We start from the raw sequence: 24,432 nt of genomic DNA on the forward strand, positions 1-24,432 counted from the left end.
AGTCTTAAACAACCAATCGGCCAAAGAAGAAATCACAAGGGAAATTAGAAAATCCTTAGAGGCTAATGGAAGTGAAAAGAACATATCAAAACATACAACATTCCAAACTTATAGGATGCAGCAAAAGCAGTGCTCAGGGGGACATTTATAGCTGTAAATTCCTCCATTAAAAAAGAAGATTTCAAATCAGTAACCTAACCTTATGCCTTTAGGAACTATAAAAGAAAAGCAAACTAAACCCAAATCTAGCAGAAGGAAAGAGGGAAGTAATAAAGATTAGAAAGGAGACAAAGTACAGAATAGGAAAACAATAAAGAGAATCAATAAAACAAGAGTTGGTTCTTTAAAAAGATCAACAAAATTGATGAGCCCTTAGATTAACAAAGAAAAAAAGAAAAAATACACAAATAACTAAAATCAGAAATGAAACCAAGACATTACTATCAACATTTAATATTAAAAACCACTTATAAGAGAATATTGTGACCAGTTTGTAAGCCAAAAAATTAGATAACCTAGATGAATTGGACAAATTTCTAGAAACACACAAATTACATAAACTGACTCAAGAAGTAGAAAATCTCAATGTACCTATAACAAGTAGAGGTTGAATCAGTAATCAAAAAGCAAAGTCCAGGATGAGATGGCTTTGCTGGTGAATTCTGCCAAACATTTAAGGAAGGGTTACCACTAATTCTTCCCAAAATCTTCCAAAAACACTTAGAAGAAAACACTTAGAAGAAAATATAGGCATAAATCTTTATAACCTTGGATTTTGTAATGTGTTCTTAGATATGATACCAAAAGCATGAGCAACAAACATAAAAATTGGTAACTTGGATTTCACCAAAATTTAAAATATCTGTGCACCAAAAGACATTATCAAAAAAGTGAAAAGACAGCTCTATGGAATGGGAAAAGTATATATCTGATAAGAGTTTAATATCTCCAGACTATATGAAGAACTACAGGCATACCTTGTTTTATTGCACTTCACTTCATTGCGCTTAACAGATACCGTGACTTTAGAAATCGAAGGTTTGTGGCAACTCTGCATCAGGCAAGTCTGCACTGGCGCCAAACAGATTACAATTTGCTGAATGCTCAAATGATGGCTAGCATTTTTTAGCAATAAAGTATTTTTTTTTTATTAAGGTATGTACATTTTTTTAGACATAATGCTATTGCACATTTAATAGACTACATCATAGTGTAAACATGCACTAGGAAAACAAAATTTCATATTAACTTGCTTTATTGAAATAGTTGCTTTATAACAATGGTCTGGAACCAAACCTATGACATCTCCAAGGTATGCCTGTACTACAACCCAACAACGAAAATACAAACAATCCAATTTTTTTAAAAAAGGACTTGAATAGACATTTCTGAATGGCCAATAATAACATGAACAGATGCAGAACATCAGTAGTCATTAGGGAAATGCAAATCACAACCACAATGAAATACAAGTTCCCAACTACAAGGATGGCTTAAATCAAAGCAGTGGAAAATAACAAATGTTGGTGAGAAAGTAGAGAAATTTGAACCTTCAAACATTGGAATATAAAGTAGTACAGTCGCTGTGATTTGGTGGTACCTCAAAAAGCTAAACAAAGAATTACCATGTAACTCAGTAATTCCACCTCTAGGTATATGTACACCCAAAAGCATTGAAAACAAGGATTCAAGAGATATCTGTATATTTGTGCTCATAGCAGCATTATTTATAGTAGCCAAAAGGTAGAAATAACCCGTGTCTATCCACAGATTAATGGATAAACAAAAGTGGTATATCCATACAATAGAATATTATTCAGCCATAAAAAAAGAGTAAAGTTCTGACATATGCTACATCATGGATGAACCTTGAAAACATCATGCTAAATGAAATAAGCCAGACACAAAAGGACAAGTATTGTACGATTCCACTTATAATATGAATTATCTAGAATAGGCAAATTCATAGAGACAGTAGAATGGAGATTACCAGGGGCTTGCGGGAGGGGGAAATCAGGAGCTATTGCTTAATGGTTACAGAATTTCTGTTTGGAGTGATGAAAATTTTTGTAAATAGATAGTGATGATGGCTGTACAACATTGTGAATATAATTAATGCCACTGAATTGTATACTTAGAAATGGTTAAAATGACAAATTTTATATTTACTTTATGACAATAAAATTATTTTTAAAAAGGACATAATTTTGTCTCAGAGTTATTACTGTTAATTATGAAATAGAGGAGGACCGTTACTATTTCCTGGAAAAGGGAGACTGTCCTATCTTTAGTTAGTTGTGACTAGGCTCATGGTTAAGCTTATTGTCGGTGTTGGCCAAATTTAGAGATGACTATTTTATTTTAGGGTAACCCTAGTTCACGTGATCCATGTAATGTGACCAGACTCCAGCTTGCCAGAGGATTGTTTCTTTGCCAATATTGGAATTCACTAAATATTTAGATCCTATGAATTTGAGTGCTATACAGTTGTTTTAGAAGGATGAAGTAGGAAGGTCGATACCACTTCTTCCACTTTTTGGTTAAAGGCCTTTTGAGTTCTGAATTAAAGTATTGTTTTCGAGGAAAATTTTATAAGTTTCTCTCTAGAGAAACCTATTAAATGTGTTGGATAAGGTAATATTATGTTTATTAAATATTAGTGCAGTCCCTCAGTAAGTATTTTTTCAAGTAATAGAGATTTGTATTCGTCTTTATCCTCATTCACATTCTTTAACCATGTTTCCCCTGTGACCACTATAATCTGTATTTTTATTTTGAGTTAGTCAAGGATCTAGGATGACCATTCATTTGGTCAGTCTCTTCCTGTGAATTAAAACAAATTAACTGATCTACTTGACTATTTAAGACTCATGGATACTATGCTGTTTTTCAAAGAGTAATATATTAAGTATTTGCTAATTGTTAAACATAGCTATTTGTATATTCAGTGTTTATAGAAGTAATATTGAGTTGGGACATAATTCAGTCACAGTCTGTTCAAATACATTTTTTAAAATCTTTTTTAAGCTTCGAGATTCAACAGAACAATTTCAAGAATATTATAGGCAAAGATTACGTTATCAACAGCATTTAGAACAGAAGGAGCAACAGCGACAGATATACCAGCAGATGCTGCTTGAAGGAGGCGTGAATCAGGAGGATGGTCCTGAACAGCAGCAGAATCTCACTGAACAATTCCTTAATAGGTTGGTCTTTTAGTCACTTTTTTAAATATAAGGAATTATTTAAAAGCTATTAGAAGCATGTAATAACTGCTACTTTCCATGTATAGTTTGAAATTTTAAGGCTTTTCAAGTGTTTCAAGTAACATGGAGTTACATAGTATCTTCCAGTCGCAGTATTCAGAGGGCTCAGCTAGTTCGGTCCTCCCCTTTCATGTCCTTTCACACCTAAGCAACAAGAGCAGAACGAGTGGTTCAATGCGCAGGCTGGAAGCAGGCTGCCAGGGTCCAGCTCTGTCCCAGGGTAGCGGAGGATCTATGGAAAGTTACTTAGCTTCTTTTCACTTGTTTTCTCATCTTCACAGGGTTGCCGTGAAGATTAAATGAGTAAAGTGCTTAGAACAGTACCTGGCACTATATGAAGTGTTATCTGTTATTTTTATTGTTATTTTGAGTGCTTATACTTTCAGATTCTTTTGAATTCAGTGTATTAAAATGATTATTACATGATCTCTGCCAAGACAGCATGAACTTATATCGTTTTTAATTATAGAAATATATATTTATATATAAACACACACCTACATACATATACATGTTTTTTAAATTAGTAAATAAAAATATCTATTTAAATGAGGAAGGGGAGTTGGAAATTAAATAAGTTAATACATATAAAATTACTTAGAATAATTCCTGGCATATAGGAATTATGCCGTAATTGTTGGCTATCATCATAATTTTGATTAGGCAATGCAATGGTGACTGTCATAAAGTTTACTTGGTTCAGTAATACTGGAAGTAATCTGCTTGTCACTCTGAGGCTTGTGCAGGTCAGTGATCCTGAAATTTATCCTATCTACAAACCTTCACACAAGGAATATTTATAATGGTAATCTAAAGTGTCTAAGTAGGCCTCTGAACATTCAGTTTGAAGATGGTTTTCTTATCACCTCTGATTAAGTCAGTGGCTTATCAGAATTATCCTAATTTGATGAATTGTCACTTCTGGTTCTTGAATGTCTTCTTCATATCCATAAAAGTCATGTTTACAGTTTGACTTCTTGAGCATATTATTTTTCAGTGAAAGCAGATATCTAGCATTAAGTTAGAAGATAAAGTGGCAAAGTTCTGTGATCCCAAAAGTTGTAGGCATGGACTCCTCAGAAAAAAAGTTAAACTATTCGAGATGGTTTATCCTTCCTTTAAAGACAATTATTAATAGAATTAAAATTATTTACTGTAATTTAGATTTAATTTAGAGCATATTTATTGTTAACAACTATTCTCAACTTCTTTAGAGATTAGAATTTAAAATGACATTTAAGTTATGTTACAAAAATTCATAGGATAACCAAGCCTGTTGTAAGTATGAATGACTGTTTATCCTAAGCTTTTGTAAATTAGTTTCACATAAATTCTCTGTTGTTCTCTTAACCTTTTCTAATCTATTCTATTTTTTAACCTTTAATGTAATACTTCTATTAAATTTTTTTCTAGGCCCTTAGTTTTATATATTTGAGCCTGTGCAGGGACTTTAGAGCACCTGACTGATACCAAGGACAAATTGAATAGAGATAAAATCTATAAATTAAAAGGTGCTTTTTCTCCTTAAGGTTTTATTCTTCCAAATCATTCTAGTAGCAGAGCTTAGCTTCCAGATTTAATTTTTGCTTCTTCCTTCTAGGAGGTGTAGAAAGAGGAAGAGAAATAAGAGTTATGTTATATAATAGATCTTATTGGAAAAAAACAACTAAAACATGATAGGATTTTTATTAACAGTACTGTATCATCACTTTATGCCTCTTAATATTTATGCCTCTTAATAACAGTACTGTATCATCACTTTATGCCTCTTAATATTTCTATTTTGTTTCTAATACTAATAATTGGCACCATTGATTTGGCACTTATGATAGGCATACCTACCTTCCACCACCCTCCCCACTTTAGTCAAAATGATATGTTAGCATTTTAGACTCCTTATGCTTAGCATTTACCAAATTTATTTAACCTGAGACTTTTTTTTTTTTTATGGGGAGCATTTCACAGGATTAGTGTTTCATAGAACAATATTTTGGACATACTGTCTATTTAAAATGTTTAACCTATAAATATTTAGTAATGGCTGCCAATTCCTTTAATACTATTCAGCTGCTCTTTTAAAATCTTAAATCCTTAAATACACATCCACTCAAAATAATGTTAGAAAATACAATGAGCTACTATACCTCTTTGTAATCATACCCCTTGTGTAGTTTATCTCATTTTGAATCTAGGCTAGAGAGCATGATGCTGGGCCAGTAATGGGTCTAAATCTTAAAAAGCCTGACAGCTTCTTTTTAGAGCTATGAATACAGCATAAGGAGTCAGACTGCCCTAATGTAGAAACTTGTGGTGAGGGAAAGGCCCTGAGGCTTACTTGTTTTGCTCCTGTTTTATCTCCCTAGTGCCTGGATCAGTATGACGAATGAACGAATGAATGCATGTATGAATAATAGGGATGCCACTTGACTTTGTCCTAGGCTTGCTCTAGTCATTTATTTTCTTGTTGACATGATATTACTAAACAGATCTAATGAAAATGATTTGTTGTGTTGGTGAGAAATTTTGTTAGTGGTGATATTTTTATTGACTTTTGGGAAATTAAGTTTTGGGTTTTTTTTAAAATTAGGTTTTAAATTGAAAGTTATACCAGAGAAGAAACCGATTTTAAAAATGTTTATATGGTAAAAGGTGTTTAATAGTAATGATACCCATTATGCCTATTTCCTTTACAGTGGTATACTGTAGAAAAATGTGGATCTTCTTTCAGTATCTTGGTTATGCCTAAAGCTGAAGATGATAATTTTTTAGTACTAAATTGGCCAGTGATTATATATTACATGTGCATGTATTTATTTACCTTCTCAAACTTTTAATCTTCTATATGTTAGGAATGTGATTACTTTTCATTTTAATATGATTACATTGTTTTGTAGGTCCATTCAAAAGCTTGGTGAATTAAATATCGGAATGGATAGCCTTGGTAATGATGTATCGGTGCTCAACCAGCAATGTAATGGGAGCAAAGGCAATGGATCTAATAATTCTTCTGTAATTAGCTTTACTACACCACCCCAAGACTCTAGTCAGAGATTAACACATGATGCTTCAAATATCCACACAAGCACACCTCGTAATCCTGGATCAACAAATCACATACCTTTTCTTGAGGAATCACCTTCTTGTGGAAACCAAATGTAAGTGCTTTACTTTGTAAAACCTGGAAATTTTAACTTCGTACTAATGAATAGAAATATAGAAATTCAAACTTCTCTTTGGAGACTTATAGTTTTTGGAGCTCATTACCTACCAAGTTTCTTTGTGATATGCCTTCATTTATCTATATTCTCTTCTACTGACTTTTAAGTCTCCTAATAGTCTTTATTCCTCTATCTTTCTTTTTGTTTTTTTACCACCACCAAGACAATTTTGTTTTTTATAAGCCATCTTACTCAGAGGTCATATCGTTTTAGGCTTTTTATCTTCTCCCTGATTTTTTTTTTTCTTGCCATTGGTACCTTTCAACAAATAATCTTTTAATTCACAGACTTCCAGGGCACAAGATGTTTTAACATGGTAAAATGATTGCCACAAGGTGGTCTTGGCAGTGCTGGCAGTTAAAGCAATTGAACCCTTCTTGCATATTTATTAGTCAGGGAAATTTTTTTAACTTGCTATCATTAGTAAACAAGTGTTAATTTATGCAGTGGGAATAGTCGAGCATTTTCTTCATCTACTCTTTACATTAAACACCTTTGAAAGAGGTTCATTTGAAAATGCATAACTTGCCGTTGGCATTTTAATGCTTATAGGAATCAGCCTTGTAAATTTAGCATCAGAATCTCTAGTTTTATACTTGAGAGCACAAGTTTATCTAATATTTGCTTCTTTATTATAGTCCCTTTAACACTTGTTTTGTGTATTTCCAAAAGTAGAACTCAAATTTTAAACTTTAATTTTTATTTTTATCAAAGTAATATACACACATGGACTAAAAAACAAGTAGCATTTCAAGGCTTAATATAAAACAGAATCCCATCTTTTTCATGATTTCTACTTCCTGTAGGCTGTCATTTTGAACCCAATTAGCTGTTTCTTTTGCTGTATATCTCCACATTTCTGAATAACATGCTTCTATTACTATTTTTATTCATTGATTCCCTGCCAGTTAGATTTAGCTACCATATTCCTCACCCACAACACACTCACTTTGTCTACTCCTTCTTTCTAATATATATCAATTTTTGTTTAAATCAGTATTCAGTGTTAACATTTCTGTGGCCATATAATGTTATTTACAACTGATTGCATGTCCTTTTCATGCAACTTTCTGTTTGCCATAGGGACAGTAATTGCCTCACTTCTGGTGTGCATGTGATGTGTGTATGCTTAGTTTTCTTAGTACCTATCACCAAACTATATGCAGATGCTTTGACAGAACTGTAAAATTTTAAAACCCTTATTACAGTAAAAAATATCAAGTACTTTCTCTTTTCTACTTTTTTCCCTTCTAGAGACATCCCTCCAATATCACTCCTGCCTCCCTTTGTATTTATTGCTTCTTGGTCATATTATTCTGGCCTAGAGATTCCCGGGACTTCACTATGGTCCTCGGAATTTCCTTTGCCTCTTCCCTCTGTTGGATCCCCTGTTTTTAGGATCTCATATAGTTTTCTGAAAAGGGATACATCAGAGCTGAAGGTTCTGACACTTTGCACGTCTAAATTTTCACATATGCTTTGCTACCATAGCTGAATGTAGAGTTCTAGGATGAAAATCATTCCTCACAGTCTCAGGGGCATTGCTACATGTTTCAGTGTTCTTGATAAGAAGTCTGATGCTATTTTAACGTGATCCTTTGTATGATGTCTGCTGATTTTCCACTCTGGAAATTTTTAGGACTTAATTTCCCCGATGTTCCAAAACTTCAAGATACATATCAGACTGGGTCTATTTTTCTTTTTTTTGCTGAGTACTTTGTGGGCCCTTTTAAGCTAGAAACTTAAGTTCTGAGAAATTGAAAAAAATATTATAGCCATTTCCTCACCTCCATTTTCTATTGATTAATTTTTTTCTGCTATCATATTTTTATTTCTAAGGTCTTATCCTTTAATTTTCCTTAAAATTTTTTTACAGATCTTTTTCTTGTTTCCTGGGTTATTTCCTCATATCATTGTAGCATTTGTTTTCCTGAATTGCCTCTCCTTATAAATTCCTTTTTGTTTGTTTTAGCCTCTGGATTTAATCTGAGAGGCTTTCTTCAAGTATCTGGAAATCCTTTACTATCTGTAAAGAGTGAGGCATTAAAAAATGCTGACTGGAAGGAGGGTTTACATATATGGATGGATCTGTCTGCATGATGGACTCACAAAGAAGTGATTAAGTGGAAACATTGCTTTATGGTGGGACCCTCAACTGTCAGTTTCTGCTAGTCTTCTCTTGGGTCAGATAATTTTCCTAAAGAGCAATCCAAGTTCCTGCCTGGAATAGCTTTTAAGCATAGCAACCAGGATTCTGGAACTAAGCAGGGGAAAGGTACTTGAGATTGCACTATAAAATTCGTGGACTTTGACTTAATCTCCTTTCCAGAATGGCTTCTCACTCCCTCCTTACAACCATGCTTGGTGTCACTGAATCCAGAGCCTCTTAATTAATGGCTCCAGAGAGTAACTTCGACTAGAAATAATGAGAGTTATTTGCCAAAAAAAAAAAAAAAAAAAAAAGAGAGAGAGAGAGAGATTGAAAGGGTAAATTAGTTTCTGTTTTGATATTCAGAATAAACTTTATTTGAATTTCTATTCTCACAGCTCATCAGAACATTTGGTCATTAAGCCACCTTTTGGAGATTCTGCAGGGAATCTGTCAAGATCAAGAGGGGAAGAGGTAATACTTTGAGGGAAGGAAATTTCAGTGTTTTTATATATATTTGCAAAGTTTGCTAAGGAATTCTCAATTCAAAGAAAGGACCATTTTTGGAAATGGTCATTATTGTTAATGCTGGTATTTATCTCAAGGTAGTTGAGCTTTCACTGGGCTAAGTGAGGAGGGTGCCTCAGAAAACACATCGGAGAGTATTTATATTAGTGGCCCAGTTGTGATCTTGGTCCACGAGTCGGGGCCGTGCACTGCTCTCTGAACCCTGTGATTTACTCGTTCAGTTGTTATTGATATCTCCTTTGGGCTTCTCGTCAGCGCACCTGTTTTCTGCTTTGGAGCCAGACACTTTCCCTAACTAGTATACGGCTTCATTCTTATTTTCTCTAGTCAAATTTTAACCCCATATACAAAGTCATTATTTCTGATGCCTGTGGGGTCAACCAGCTAACATAAATGAATAAAGTTGATGATTTTTGTGATAAGCACAAAGGAATACTTGCCTCTTGCACAAATATGCTCACCTAGTGTTTCCAGTTCTTTTGATCTCCAAGAGAAGCTAGAACTATAGACTTTTATGGGAACTTTATTTTTAAAATGACAACAAATTTAAAAAATTTTTAAACTCATTGGAGAAGAGCAATAGTTTATTTGTGGTTCTGCCACTTTTGCTATAAAGCAACCCTTAATAATTATTATTAATGTGCTATAGTCCATTTGATCAAGTAATCTTTACCCTCCCATTTTCTCTTATCTACCCATGCTATTCACTTGGCAAATGGTCATATTTCTTGTATGTGTATTATTAAAAAATGTAGCATTTCTGGTCAAATAAATTCATATGAATAATATAAGAATTTATTCAATTACATGACACACATAATGTGACATATCAGGTTGATTCCCCTACTCCCCCATAAGGATGTATTGCATGAATACATAAAAGTTTGGGGTAGGAAGAGGCATAATCTCTTAATTGATAAAGTCACCATGAGCTCTCGGGATACAACCAGAGCTGAAGTGGTTTACCTTTGTTATGTACTTGGCATTCATACTTCTCAAGGACCTGATTTGGTTGAGTCTGTTGACCACACCCAGTCTGGAGGTCCTGCTTCCAGGGCCAGTCATTCCTGGTCAGGGTAGCAGTGGGGCTTCAAATGACACCAATGGCAGGAGTCATCAAAGCTTTTATACAGAACTACTTACCTTCCTCAGAAGAGGGCTGTAGGCAGACAGGTTGACAGTTTAAAATAAAAATGAGGCTCAAATTAAATGTTCTGATTAAAATCATTTTTACAGTTTTAAAAGAGTATTTTACAATTTCAGTTTGAAATATTAATTGCTGGAGATAATGCCAAACTTTTTTTTTCACCCTAAGTGTATTAAAGTATAGTCCTTTATACTTTCTACTTAGAGAAACATAAATAATGTTATGCTGTTTTTGTAGGAATTATGTATGTGGGCTCTTTTTTTTTCCTTGACAGTTAAAGAGAATTTAATATAGGAATGCATATTTTTATATTTTGTTATAGTAAGTGAAGAAAAACTTGAATTTCTATAACCTATCGGAGCTTAGTGTAGCAATGAGAAGTGAAAAATGGAAAAATTTGGGTTTGCTATTTAAAATAACATATGATTGTAGATAATGAACATAAAGTGATAAAGTGAATAATACAGTTCACATGAATTTAAAGTGGGATAAAGATGAATTCTTGAATCATTTTTTCATAGGATGACTTTCATGTTTGTTCTTTCCATAGGATGACAAATCAAAAAAGCAGTTTGTTTGTATTAATACCCTAGAAGACACACAGGCTGTTAGAGCAGTGGCTTTTCATCCAGGTGGTGGTTTATATGCTGTTGGTTCAAATTCAAAAACACTGAGAGTATGTGCCTATCCAGAAGTGATCGATCCAAGGTGAGGATAGATGGTTTGTACTGTCATTCTTGCTTTAGTTTTTAATTTAAGTATATTGGTCCCTTTTTCAGAATTGCCATTCAGTAGCATTTAATTTTTATTTCCTTTCCTTTTATTAAGCTTTTTAATTTTTATTTTCATGCTTAGGAACTATACATAAGAATCATATAATGATTAGGCCATTGTTCACTTAACTCTAGTTTTCCTTATTTCCGTGGTTTTTGTATTTTTTTATCTCAAAGATTTTTATGTTCCAATTAAATTACATAAGATAAAGTAATGCTAGTTATAAACTTAGAGAAAATAAAAAATTTATTATAATAATAATAGCTTCAAAGAACTATTAGGTTGAACTACATGGAATTGCTGCTATTTGACCATTTTGAACTATAAACATTCAATTTTCATTTGGTCCACTTAACTATGATTTTACTTTCTTGTTTTAACAGATTATCGGTTTTGAAAAGATGGCATATGTCTTTAAAGGTATATGTCACTAAAAATGGGCATATGACCTTTAAAGTTTCTAAGAAAGTAAATAGTCATATAACCTCACAGAAAACTGAATCTGAACTCTGTTCTTTGATTAGATACTCTTTTTGTCTATTTAAGGCTTTACTATCAAAATAAATGAGTATAATAAAGGTCATGAGCCATATTTGATACATTTTGTTTTTAGAGAAATGAATTCCACAAATGGAATAGTTTTCATATCGGTAGACAAAAACACCTAAATAAAAAACAAGCTATAAGCCTTTGAAAATTAAATATAAAAAGCAATATATGTTACATATGTTTTGGAAATTTTTACAACTCTTAAATCTTTTTTTTAGTCTTTTTTATTATAGCCCTAGTTTGAAGAATGGAGGGCTGAGATTATTTATTTATTTGCATTTTTTGCGTATCTCTGTATCTGAAAGCAGAAATTTAGACTTTTGGACTGAACTAATGTTTAAATATTAGGCAAGGGAATAGGGCTCATGTTAGATGAAAGTAATAGAATTTATTGATGCTCATTGTGTGAAGTAGGAACATATGAGAGAATAGGCAGAATTCCAAATCAGGGAGTGGAAAATAGCGATAGCTAAGGTTCCCCTGACCTTAAGTTAACTGTTTCTCCTCTTTGTATTTCTCATACTGGCACAGATGTTTCATCCACTCTTCACAAAGAAAGTGATTTTTATAAAAATAAATTTATTTAACAAATTTTGAGCTCCTATGTGCTAGGTATTATTCCAGGGTTTGGGCACAGTTGTGATTAAATGAACATGTTCATTTACTTTATGGGACTTCTGATTTAGTTGGAAAGATGAGTATTATGCAGATAAACACACAAATATAATTATACATTATGTTAGATGTTATGAAGGAGAAGTAGAAGGTTCTGTAAGAGTAAAACGGGCAGTTGAGAGGATTGGGGAGTTAGAGAAGGGCCTCTGAGGAGGAGTAGAACCTAGACAGGTGAAGAGAAAGGAGAAGATGGTAAAGTAGAGGGAACATGAAGTGAGGAGTTGAGCTTTTTGAGGAACCAAAATAAATTCAGATTGGCTGGAGTATTACAAATTAGAGTGTGATGAGGCTGCAGAGATAGACATGAACTAAATTATGCAGAGTTTTGTAGCCAGTGAGATTTTATCCTGGGTGCAATGGGAAACCGCTGAAAGTTTTGAGCAGAGCAGTATTGTTGAGATCTACATTTTGTGATGATCACTCTGGCTGTGGGTCAGAGGGCAATAAGAGTGGACGCTAGGAGAAAGGTAGGAGGCCGTGGTTAGTGATGGCTAGTGTAATGGCAGTGGAGGTGGAGCAAAATGGATGGAGGGAAATCCATTTTAAAAAAGAATTGGTAGGCCCTGGTGGTGAATTGGATATACAGTTGAAAAGAGGATCTTTTGATCTGATCTGTTTTCTATATCAATATTAAGCACCTTCTAGGCATTGGAGATTTATCAGTCTTCCTTCTTAATTATGAACATTTTGATGCATACATAATAGTAGAGAACTAGTACACCGAAATAGAATAGTTGTCAGTTTGTCATATTTGCTTCAAACTATTGTTTGTTTGCCAAAATATTTTAAAGTAAATCCTAGATATGTCATTTTACCCATTAGGATGAATCTCCAAATACATGTACATTTTTTTACATAGGTGTGACGTTATCATTATACCTTACTGTAAGTAGGTTGTCATGACAGCAACTACCCCTGCCAGATTTTAAACTCTAGACAGAGCTTTTGCCTCCTTTATTTTTTATCCTTCCCTTGCCTTCCCTTAGCTCCGGGCAATCGCTCGTATTATGTGTTTAACAAATGTTTATTGAACTTTTTGAGTTTGGAAGAATTCTTAACTCTTTTTAAAATTCATTTGCATTTCTTGAGTTAAAATCCATGAAAAATATGTGAAATGGAGACTTTTTTAAAAATCTTGTTTCCTGTGTGGTCTGAAAAAGAGAATATAACTAGTTAAATTTATTTCTTCTAAGATGTTGAAAATTGTTATTAACATGTTGTCTGCTCTTCTCGCTCCCTCCCTCAAGAACAATCATAATAGAGAACTTCACATTCATAACTTTTAGCAAACAAAAAATTGAAATATCTTTCTGTAATTTTTCTTTTTAGTGCACAGGACATCCCTAAGCAGCCAGTGGTACGTTTCAAAAGGAATAAACATCATAAAGGATCCATTTACTGTGTGGCCTGGAGTCCTTGTGGACAGTTACTAGCAACAGGATCAAATGACAAATATGTTAAAGTGCTGCCCTTCAATGCAGAGACTTGTAATGCAACAGGTAGGGCCCAAGACGTAAGCAGTAGCTCTCCAATGTATTTTTATTTTTCCCCATGTCGTATTTCTGATATATGTCTATACCGTTTTTAGTAAAATCTAAGAATAGAACCTTAAGAATTTTTTTTTTTACATTCTAATTGCTTAGTTGCATTCATGAGGCATTATTCTTTTTTAGTAAGTTCTTATAGATGGCCAAGTTGTGTCTAACCCTTAGAAACTTATTGTTATCAGAAAAATAACTTTTAAATAACTACCAGAATTTTATTAATGTATATTTTCTAGAGAGTGTCTGTCTGCTTTTTTCATTTTCTTTGGAATAAAAGACAAGAAAGTAAACTCTACATTTAGCTCTGTTTTACAGATGATGATAACTGAATCAGTATTTTGAATTCTTGACGTTCTTTGCTCAGTAAAGTGAATTGATTATGATATCATTCCTAAATGAAAATATAAACCATACCACTCTACCATTATTCTTGGTCAGTTTTGAGGCAGTTTAGCAATCTCAAATTATCACAGTAAATTGAGCAGCATCTTTTTGTTTTAATTCTTATTGCTGTTTCAGGACCGGATCTGGAATTTAGTATGCATGATGGGACAATTAGAGACTTGGGGTAGACAAAAACACCTAAATAAAAAACAAGCTATAAGCCTTTGAAAATTAAATATAAAAAGCAATATATGTTACATATGTTTTGGAAATTTTTACAACTCTTAAATCTTTTTTTTAGTCTTTTTTATTATAACCCTAGTTTGAAGAATGGAGGGCTGAGATTATTTATTTATTTGCATTTTTTGCGTATCTCTGTATCTGAAAGCAGAAATTTAGACTTTCGGACTGAACTAATGTTTAAATATTAGGCAAGGGAATAGGGCTCATGTTAGATGAAAGTAATAGAATTTATTGATGCTCATTGTGTGAAGTAGGAACATGTGAGAGAATAGGCAGAATTCCAAATCAGGGAGTGGAAAATAGCGATAGCTAAGGTTCCCCTGACCTTAAGTTAACTGTTTCTCCTCTTTGTATTTCTCATACTGGCACAGATGTTTCATCCACTCTTCACAAAGAAAGTGATTTTTATAAAATAAATTTATTTAACAAATTTTGAGCTCCTATGTGCTAGGTATTATTCCAGGGTTTGGGCACAGTTGTGATTAAATGAACATGTTCATTTACTTTATGGGACTTCTGATTTAGTTGGGAAGATGAGTATTATGCAGATAAACACACAAATATAATTATACATTATGTTAGATGTTATGAAGGAGAAGTAGAAGGTTCTGTAAGAGTAAAACGGGCAGTTGAGAGGATTGGGGAGTTAGAGAAGGGCCTCTGAGGAGGAGTAGAACCTAGACAGGTGAAGAGAAAGGAGAAGATGGTAAAGTAGAGGGAACATGAAGTGAGGAGTTGAGCTTTTTGAGGAACCAAAATAAATTCAGATTGGCTGGAGTATTACAAATTAGAGTGTGATGAGGCTGCAGAGATAGACATGAACTAAATTATGCAGAGTTTTGTAGCCAGTGAGATTTTATCCTGGGTGCAATGGGAAACCGCTGAAAGTTTTGAGCAGAGCAGTATTGTTGAGATCTACATTTTGTGATGATCACTCTGGCTGTGGGTCAGAGGGCAATAAGAGTGGACGCTAGGAGAAAGGTAGGAGGCCGTGGTTAGTGATGGCTAGTGTAATGGCAGTGGAGGTGGAGCAAAATGGATGGAGGGAAATCCATTTTAAAAAAGAATTGGTAGGCCCTGGTGGTGAATTGGATATACAGTTGAAAAGAGGATCTTTTGATCTGATCTGTTTTCTATATCAATATTAAGCACCTTCTAGGCATTGGAGATTTATCAGTCTTCCTTCTTAATTATGAACATTTTGATGCATACATAATAGTAGAGAACTAGTACACCGAAATAGAATAGTTGTCAGTTTGTCATATTTGCTTCAAACTATTGTTTGTTTGCCAAAATATTTTAAAGTAAATCCTAGATATGTCATTTTACCCATTAGGATGAATCTCCAAATACATGTACATTTTTTTACATAGGTGTGACGTTATCATTATACCTTACTGTAAGTAGGTTGTCATGACAGCAACTACCCCTGCCAGATTTTAAACTCTAGACAGAGCTTTTGCCTCCTTTATTTTTTATCCTTCCCTTGCCTTCCCTTAGCTCCGGGCAATCGCTCATATTATGTGTTTAACAAATGTTTATTGAACTTTTTGAGTTTGGAAGAATTCTTAACTCTTTTTAAAATTCATTTGCATTTCTTGAGTTAAAATCCATGAAAAATATGTGAAATGGAGACTTTTTTAAAAATCTTGTTTCCTGTATGGTCTGAAAAAGAGAATATAACTAGTTAAATTTATTTCTTCTAAGATGTTGAAAATTGTTATTAACATGTTGTCTGCTCTTCTCGCTCCCTCCCTCAAGAACAATCATAATAGAGAACTTCACATTCATAACTTTTAGCAAACAAAAAATTGAAATATCTTTCTGTAATTTTTCTTTTTAGTGCACAGGACATCCCTAAGCAGCCAGTGGTACGTTTCAAAAGGAATAAACATCATAAAGGATCCATTTACTGTGTGGCCTGGAGTCCTTGTGGACAGTTACTAGCAACAGGATCAAATGACAAATATGTTAAAGTGCTGCCCTTCAATGCAGAGACTTGTAATGCAACAGGTAGGGCCCAAGACGTAAGCAGTAGCTCTCCAATGTATTTTTATTTTTCCCCATGTCGTATTTCTGATATATGTCTATACCGTTTTTAGTAAAATCTAAGAATAGAACCTTAAGAATTTTTTTTTTTAAAATCCAAATGCCTAAGTGCAATCAAGAAGCAATAATCCTTTTTAAGAAATTCTTATAGATGGCCAAGTTGTGTCTAACCCTTAGAAACTTATTGTTATCAGAAAAATAACTTTTAAATAACTACCAGAATTTTATTAATGTATATTTTCTAGAGAGTGTCTGTCTGCTTTTTTCATTTTCTTTGGAATAAAAGACAAGAAAGTAAACTCTACATTTAGCTCTGTTTTACAGATGATGATAACTGAATCAGTATTTTGAAATCTTGACGTTCTTTGCTCAGTAAAGTGAATTGATTATGATATCATTCCTAAATGAAAATATAAACCATACCACTCTACCATTATTCTTGGTCAGTTTTGAGGCAGTTTAGCAATCTCAAATTATCACAGTAAATTGAGCAGCATCTTTTTGTTTTAATTCTTATTGCTGTTTCAGGACCGGATCTGGAATTTAGTATGCATGATGGGACAATTAGAGACTTGGCATTTATGGAAGGCCCGGAAAGTGGTGGAGCTATTTTGATAAGTGCTGGAGCAGGGGATTGTAACATTTATACAACTGATTGTCAGAGAGGACAAGGCCTGCATGCTCTGAGTGGGCATACCGGTACGTGGTATCAGTCTCAGATGCTAATATTTTTTGGTTCAACCTGCACTCCCCACCCCCACCCCCACCTCTGCATTCATTAATGAGGTATATTTCATCAAAACAGATTTCTTCCAGACAGGAAATTTTTCTTTCAGAAATTTAAATTGTGATCTTTAGATGACAATACAGTAATGGTAGCTAACATTTCCTTGTGTGTTAAATCCTTTACTTATTCACATAATTCCTTAATTTAATTCTCACAACAACCTTATGAGGCAGAAAATTTTCTCTCTCTGTCTTTTACTTGAAAAAAGTAAAACTTCAGAAGGCAAAAAGATTTGCCTAATATCTTGTGGCTAAACTTGGCAAAACTGAGATATGACCCCAGGCCTGTTTCTTCCAAAGGTGATGATCTAACCCCACAGTCCTGTTCTTCTCTGTGGAAAATTTGCCATAATTTGAAATGAAAATTCCTTTTAAGTACTAATATGAAGTCTTAAAATACTAAACCAACTATGTACGTATGTGAAAAATCTCTACCACATATTTGATTAACCAGAATATCACATGCCCAATAATAAGGAGTACTTAGCCTTGAATATGTTTTAGGAAAGTACTGTTTCACAGCAATAACTGAGTATCTGGTCTTTAATAGGACATATTTTAGCACTTTATACCTGGAGTGGCTGGATGATTGCATCTGGTTCCCAAGATAAGACTGTTAGATTCTGGGATCTTCGAGTACCCAGCTGTGTTCGTGTTGTTGGCACAACATTCCATGGAACTGGTAGGTTTTCCTAGAATTTAAATGAATTTTTATGAGAAAGGAGCTTTATAAACTGCACTCACCTACTTTCTCTCTCCTGAAATATATATGTTAAAAAATAACAGAGACAGAAGTAAAATAAATACTTGATATTTTACGAAGTACTTTTAAGTTCTTCCAAAATGCTTTATCTGTTACTTTTTTTGTAAAGATAATGTTCAGCTTATGAAACTGAGGCCCAGGGAGATTGATATCATGCCCTAATTATTCTGTTAGCAGGGCCATTTTAGAATTCAGACCTTGGTGTTAATTGTATTTTTTTTTGTTGTTGTTGTTATTTTGTTTGCTTAGTTTCCATATACTTATCTTTCATTTATCTTTAAACTGTCCCCTAATTGTTTAAATTATTTTCATCCCCTTTTCTCTTCTTTCAGATAATTCAATTTTTTGGTCATCTTCTCTCTCTTGTAACATTAATGTCTCCTTCTGTACTTTTCTACCATATAGATATAAAAATTTTATGGAATTGGCAATGCCCCCAGAGTTCCTCTGTTGACCTCCTTATCCCCATCCCAGCTCTGACCCTAATTTTGTGCTCCCTTTCTTACCCAGATGTCTCAAAAGTCTTGCCTACATACACTGTTTCCCATTTCCTCACCCTCAGTCTGCAGCCTATTCCAGCCTCTCCTGCCACAACCACTCTAATAAGAGCTGCCTTTTCAAAATCACCAATAATCTTCATGTCATTTTAAAATCCTCATTTGACTTCAGCTCTCAGTAGCATGCAACAGTTGACCTCTTCCTCTTTTCTTTAGGGCATTCTGCCCTCTTTTTACCTTTCTGGGTAACTACTGCTTTGCTGGCTTTTCCTCCTCTGCTCAGCCTCTAAATTTTGGCATTCCCTAGGGCTCAGGACTTTTGTCTCCTTTCTTTCTCTAGATGAGTACATCTATTCCCCGGGCTTTAAGTATAACTCATATGCCGACAGGCCTGAAATTTTCATCTCTAGCCCAAACATCTTCTGCGTGCCAGGCTCATATTTTTAACCCACCTACTTGACCTCTCCTTTTGGATATTTCACAGGATATCTCTAACTTTACATGTCCTAAATGAAAGTATTGAATCATGACCTCTTCCCTCAAACATAACTGCCCCAGACCTCCTCACCTAAGGGGTCCCACTCACCCATTGTTCATGCCAAAAACTCCGGAGTCTCCCTGGACCCCCACCCCCTTGCCCCGATGTCTCCTTTCCTCCAGAATTCAATCCAAAAGCAAATCCTGTTGTTTTAACCATCATAATTTATCCTAAACTCACCTGCCGTTTCTCATCTTTATTGCCACCACCGTCGGGTAAACCACCATCTCTCAACAACTACAAGAGCTTCTTTACTCTGCTCTTCGCTTCCGCTTTTTGCCGCCTGCAATCTGTGGTCCACACAGCAGCCAGAGCACCTTACACCTAACTTAAAACACTTCAGTGACTTCACGTTGCTCTTAGGTTAAAGTGCAGATTCTTCACCTTGGCCTATGAGACCCTGCTTAATCTGGCATTGTGTATCCTTCTAGTCTCATCTCAGATCACTTGCTTCTTTAAGTCCTGGAATGTGCCAAACTCCTCCTACCTGCAGTGAATCCACATGCCATTTCCTTGGCCTGAAATGTTCTTCCACTTGTCTTCTCATGGTTAGGTCTTTCTCATCTTTATAGTCCCTGGCCAAAGGGAGTGGTGATCTAATAACTTTGTTGAATAAATGAACCTGGATTTCTGCTTGCACCATAAACTTAGCATGTGTAAAACTAAACTCATCATATTTCTTCTGCAAATCAGATCTTATTCCTCATTTTCTCTGTTTTTGATAATGGTTCTATCTCCTCATTCAACTATATTTGAAATCTGGGACCCATTTTTTCACTCCTTTTTTGGCCCCATCCAGGCTGTTAGTTGACAAGATTTTTTCTGAAATCTATTTGTCCTCATTCTGGCCCTTATTCTCTTGTTACTCTATTATTGTCTTATCTTCCAGTGGCCTCCTTCTTCTATCATCCATTTTACTTTGATACACATTTTCACATAGGTTACTCTTCCCAAAGTACTGCCTGTATTGTGTAATTCTCTTCCTTAGAAAGCTGCAGTTATGTTTCACTGTGCTCAGGAACAAGTTCAAACTCTGCAGTTTGGGATTCAAGATGCCTGATATAGTCTGGTCCTAACGTGCCTTTTATGTCTCAGCTACAAGCTACCTTTTATGTTAACTCGTTAAACCAGGTAACTTCAGGCAAACTAAGCTACCTGTCCTTAAACAGTTTTATACTTTCCCTGTAAATGTTTTCTCATGTAATTCTTCCTAATCATATAGCCCTCTTCTTCTTTCTATCAAAATTTCAAGCGAAGATTTTTTAAATTACATGTGTGTAATACATATAAACACCCACACACACTCTTTTTTTCTGTTTACTATTTTCTTCAAGATCTAACTTGTGTCCTTTTTTTCTGTGAAGTCTTCCCAGGCCACTTTGGTCTAGAGCAGTGTTTTTCAACCTTATTTTCATATTGCCTCTGCTAAGGGGAAAAACAAAATTAAATTTTTTCCTAAAAAGAGAATTTAAATATTAAGCAGTATGATTTTGTTGGTTGCGGTTGAGCTACAAACTATTGTTAATGGTTGAGATTTTTTCATCCTTTGAGGACCATTTTGCACCCCCTCGGGGGCATTACTGCCCCCACTGAAGACGGATGCATGATTCAGAGTTAGGGCTCCTGCCTGTGGACTCAGAGCCTATTTTCTCTTGAGTTTCCATTAGCAGTTAACGTGTTGCTTTGAGACATTTTCTACACAGTGTCCTAAAACATATTTTGTTATTTAATTTCTTGTTCTCCCAACTAGACTAAGCTGGGCATGGGACTATTTCTGGACAATACCCAGCAGTGAAAACACTGCAATGGGAAAAGTGGTTCACCTGTTGCCCTATATGTAATGTTGTCCCTGGGGGTTCTCCCAACTGACAAAAAAAAAGAGCTTTCTCATTTTTCATAGAATCTTGCTTCATACTTTGCCCCTAAAAAGGACGCAAATGTTTATTGGTTATTTTGGATTTTTCCATAATGGAGCAGTATTGGTAAGCAATGTCAAATTTTTAGTGTATGGTTCAGTAAACATAATTAGCTGTTGCAGTTTAGCTAGATTGATTTTTTTCACACTGAAACTTCCATTCCTCCTGCTTTACAGGCAGTGCAGTGGCATCTGTAGCTGTAGATCCCAGCGGCCGTCTCTTAGCCACAGGACAAGAAGATTCTAGCTGCATGTTGTATGACATAAGAGGAGGAAGAATGGTACAAAGTTATCACCCTCATTCCAGTGATGTTCGCTCTGTTCGATTCTCTCCTGGAGCTCACTACTTGTTAACAGGATCCTACGACATGAAAATAAAGGTGACAGACCTACAAGGTGATGGAGATTGACTTCTTTCCTTTTTTTTTTTAGTCCTTTTCTATTTGGCATCTTTCTTTTTTGTTAATCTAGTGAGATTGACATTTTCAAATTTTAGTTTTATAGCATTTACTGATCAAATTTTTGGTACTGTATTGAGATGAATTATAGCAAATAATTAAATACAGTAGTCTTATTGTTAAATAGTTTTAAAAGTATTTAAAAGAATCAGCATTTATGACACAATCATTTTGAGTTCAGTGATGATGGATGTTAAAATATGCTTTTATGTACCCCCACTTGGTTCTACTTTAAAAAACTTGGTGTGTAATCTGTGTAATTATGTCTTTAGTATCTAGCTTTATTTTTAAGCATTCATTAAGCAAATAGTTATTGTGTACAGACAGATAGATAAATAAGACAGGCAACTTCCTCTTTGATAGAGCTCCTATTTTAGAAGTCAATAAAAAAAATCAATAAACAATGTAATTTTAGGAGCTACTAAAAAACTGGCAAAGTAGAAGAGAGACTCTTGGTGGATTGGGGAGGATAAGGTAGATCTCTCCAGGGAAGTAGCATTTGCACAGAGACCTGAGTGATGAGAAGGAACAAGCCAAGCTAGGACCCTAGGTGAAGGGTCCTGAGGCAGGAATGAATTTGGCATGTTCATGACACTGCAAGAAGCCAGTGTGGAAAGGGAACCAAGGGAGAGAGAGAGAGGAGAATATATCAGAGGCAGGGGTTTATAGTATTTAAAAAAAACATAATGGGAGTCCCCTGGAAGATTTAAAACAGGAAGTGCTATGATCTGAATTACATTTTTAAAAGATAATTTTGAGTTTTGTGGGGAGAATGGATTATAAATATCAATATCAATGAGGAGGTTATTGCAAAAGTCAGGTGAGAGATGATGGTGGCTTGGACTAGTGGTAGATGAGGAGGTGGTAAGAAGCAACTGAATTTGGGACGTATTTTAATTTGTTTGTATTAAATTTGGGAAGTGAGAGAAGAAAAGAATCAATGCTGATTTCTAGGTTTTGGGCACGAGCAACTGGATGCTGCCATTAATTGAGATGAGGAAGATAGGTTGGGGAGGAACAGGTGTAGGCAAGAAATCAAGACTTTGTTTTAAACAAGTTACATTTAAGATGACTGACAAGCAATCAAGTGAGGAGTTAAGTAGCTATTTGGATACTAGTCTAAAACTTAGGTGAGAAGTTGAGGTTGCAGATGAAATGTGTGTGAATCGTAATATCTAAATAGCATGGTACCATGATACTAGATGAAATTTCCTAGGAAGTGAGAGAGAAAGGGAACAAGAAATCCTAAGGCTGACTCCTGGGATTCACCAGACTTTAAGTCAGGAAGAGAAGGGAAACCGGCAAAGGAGACCAAGATATAGTGGCACTAAAGTCAAGGAGAAATCAAGTTTCGTGAATTTCAAATGTTACTGTGGCAGCTGTGACAAATGTTACTTTGTGTATGTTACCAAAAACTACTAAGGTAATTAGCCATTTATCCCGGTTTAAATTTGTTAATGTATTAATATAGTTTAGGCTTTTTTACACTGTAATGTTTTAAAGTAATAGGTAGTCTGTGAAATCTATGCCTATACTCATTTTGTATTATAAATCAATCTCTCTCTTCTTTGTTAATTTAGGAGACCTCACCAAACAGCTTCCTATCATGGTGGTGGGAGAGCACAAGGATAAAGTGATTCAGTGCAGATGGCACACCCAGGATCTTTCCTTCCTGTCATCCTCTGCAGACAGAACTGTAACCCTCTGGACTTACAGTGGATAGAGTACACCCAACGTCGATCTATGCAGTGAAGGCACGGAGGCTTAAGACTACTGAGTTATGAAAATTTCAAATTTGAAGAACATAGACTGACCAGGAAAGTGGCTTAGCACGAGGAGGCCCCTTGTTACTGTGTACCCCGTTGGTAGGAGCTGTTGGGTGGTGTTGCTCTGCAGTGCTTTCAGTCTTCCATGCGAGCTCATGCTGCTGTGACCTGCTGTATGTAGTCTTGTTGCCAAAGTCTGCAGAAGAGCTCTTACGTTGTCATTGTGCACTCCAAGTCACGGTGGATGATGTGTTTACGGTTTAGTATTAAATGCATTCCTTGGTCTTTGCCTAAATAACAGTTTTATATACAATACACATTGAAATTTAACTATACTTTAAGCATATTATTACATGTAACGCAACCAAGTTCTACACAGATTAAACATAGGTGTTCAGAAATTACTTTTGCTTTTCTCACAACCCCATGATATTATATCACTTGTCAGCTAGAGGTCAGAATTTTATGTCTCTCAAAAGTTACATGGTTATTTTCACTAAGGATCATTACGGTGTTTAAAGATGGATGGGAAACTGCTTCTTAGTTCATTATGTGGTATAGACCTTTCCTTTTTTTCTTAAACCCAGGGATATAATTACTATTTTGTCACATTATTTTGTTTCAGACTTAAAAGGTAAATGTGTTTGCTTCGGAAACTTGTTAATTTCAGTTTTTTGAATGCAACAAGACACCTCCCTTCTAAACTGCACTGTAGAAGCAGAGCAGCAGCATTGTGTGATGCAACACTTGATGGTACAGTAAATTTACTGGCTAGCATTTTTTCTCTAAAAAATGAAAACTTTGCCATAGACTATAGCATGGCTTGAAATGCTATGTCTGCATGATAATTTAAAAATGGAAAATTTAAACTTTGCACTCCAAAAGCTTATTTGGATTTTTTTTCTTGCACTGTTTTGTGTAATGCAAAATAATGATTTTATTTCTACGGCATTGTAGATACTAACATTTATGTATCTTTATTTTCATATTGTATAGTAATTTTACTTTAAATTATTAAATAGGCTATTTTATTTATTTCAAATTGCAGTTGAGTTGGTTCTAATTATTGAACTGTCTGTGCACTGTATGTTGCAAGCAATTTTAAACTGTTGTATACAAGTGGAAAGGGTATTAGAAGTGTAACTGTGCTATTATTTCAATAAAGACCTCTTGACACATAAAA

At 34.7% G+C, this 24,432-nt stretch overlaps 1 protein-coding gene across 11 annotated transcripts in view; it reads left to right on the forward strand.

Moving 5' to 3' along the window:
• The window catches only part of WDR47 (WD repeat domain 47), a 54,906-nt gene extending 30,474 nt beyond the window's left edge, over positions 1–24,432 (forward strand). For 7 of the 11 annotated variants that reach the window (XM_023536135.1, XM_023536132.1, XM_023536136.1 and 4 more), the window contains 9 exons: positions 3,028–3,206; positions 6,161–6,421; positions 9,032–9,107; positions 10,859–11,016; positions 13,636–13,805; positions 17,055–17,225; positions 17,863–17,994; positions 21,203–21,421; positions 23,064–23,832. In XM_023536135.1, the coding sequence (XP_023391903.1) occupies positions 3,028–3,206; positions 6,161–6,421; positions 9,032–9,107; positions 10,859–11,016; positions 13,636–13,805; positions 17,055–17,225; positions 17,863–17,994; positions 21,203–21,421; positions 23,064–23,206 (1,509 nt within the window). In that variant the 3' untranslated portion in view covers positions 23,207–23,832. Of the gene's footprint in view, positions 1–3,027; positions 3,207–6,160; positions 6,422–9,031; positions 9,108–10,858; positions 11,017–13,635; positions 13,806–17,054; positions 17,226–17,862; positions 17,995–21,202; positions 21,422–23,063 lie in introns of all 11 variants that reach the window. The other 4 variants (XM_023536133.1, XM_011367966.1, XM_011368006.1 and 1 more) reach the window with 2 other exon arrangements.

The sequence above is a fragment of the Pteropus vampyrus genome, unplaced genomic scaffold, assembly GCF_000151845.1.
Source record: "Pteropus vampyrus isolate Shadow unplaced genomic scaffold, Pvam_2.0 Scaffold6, whole genome shotgun sequence".
NCBI classification, from domain to species: Eukaryota; Metazoa; Chordata; class Mammalia; order Chiroptera; family Pteropodidae; genus Pteropus; species Pteropus vampyrus.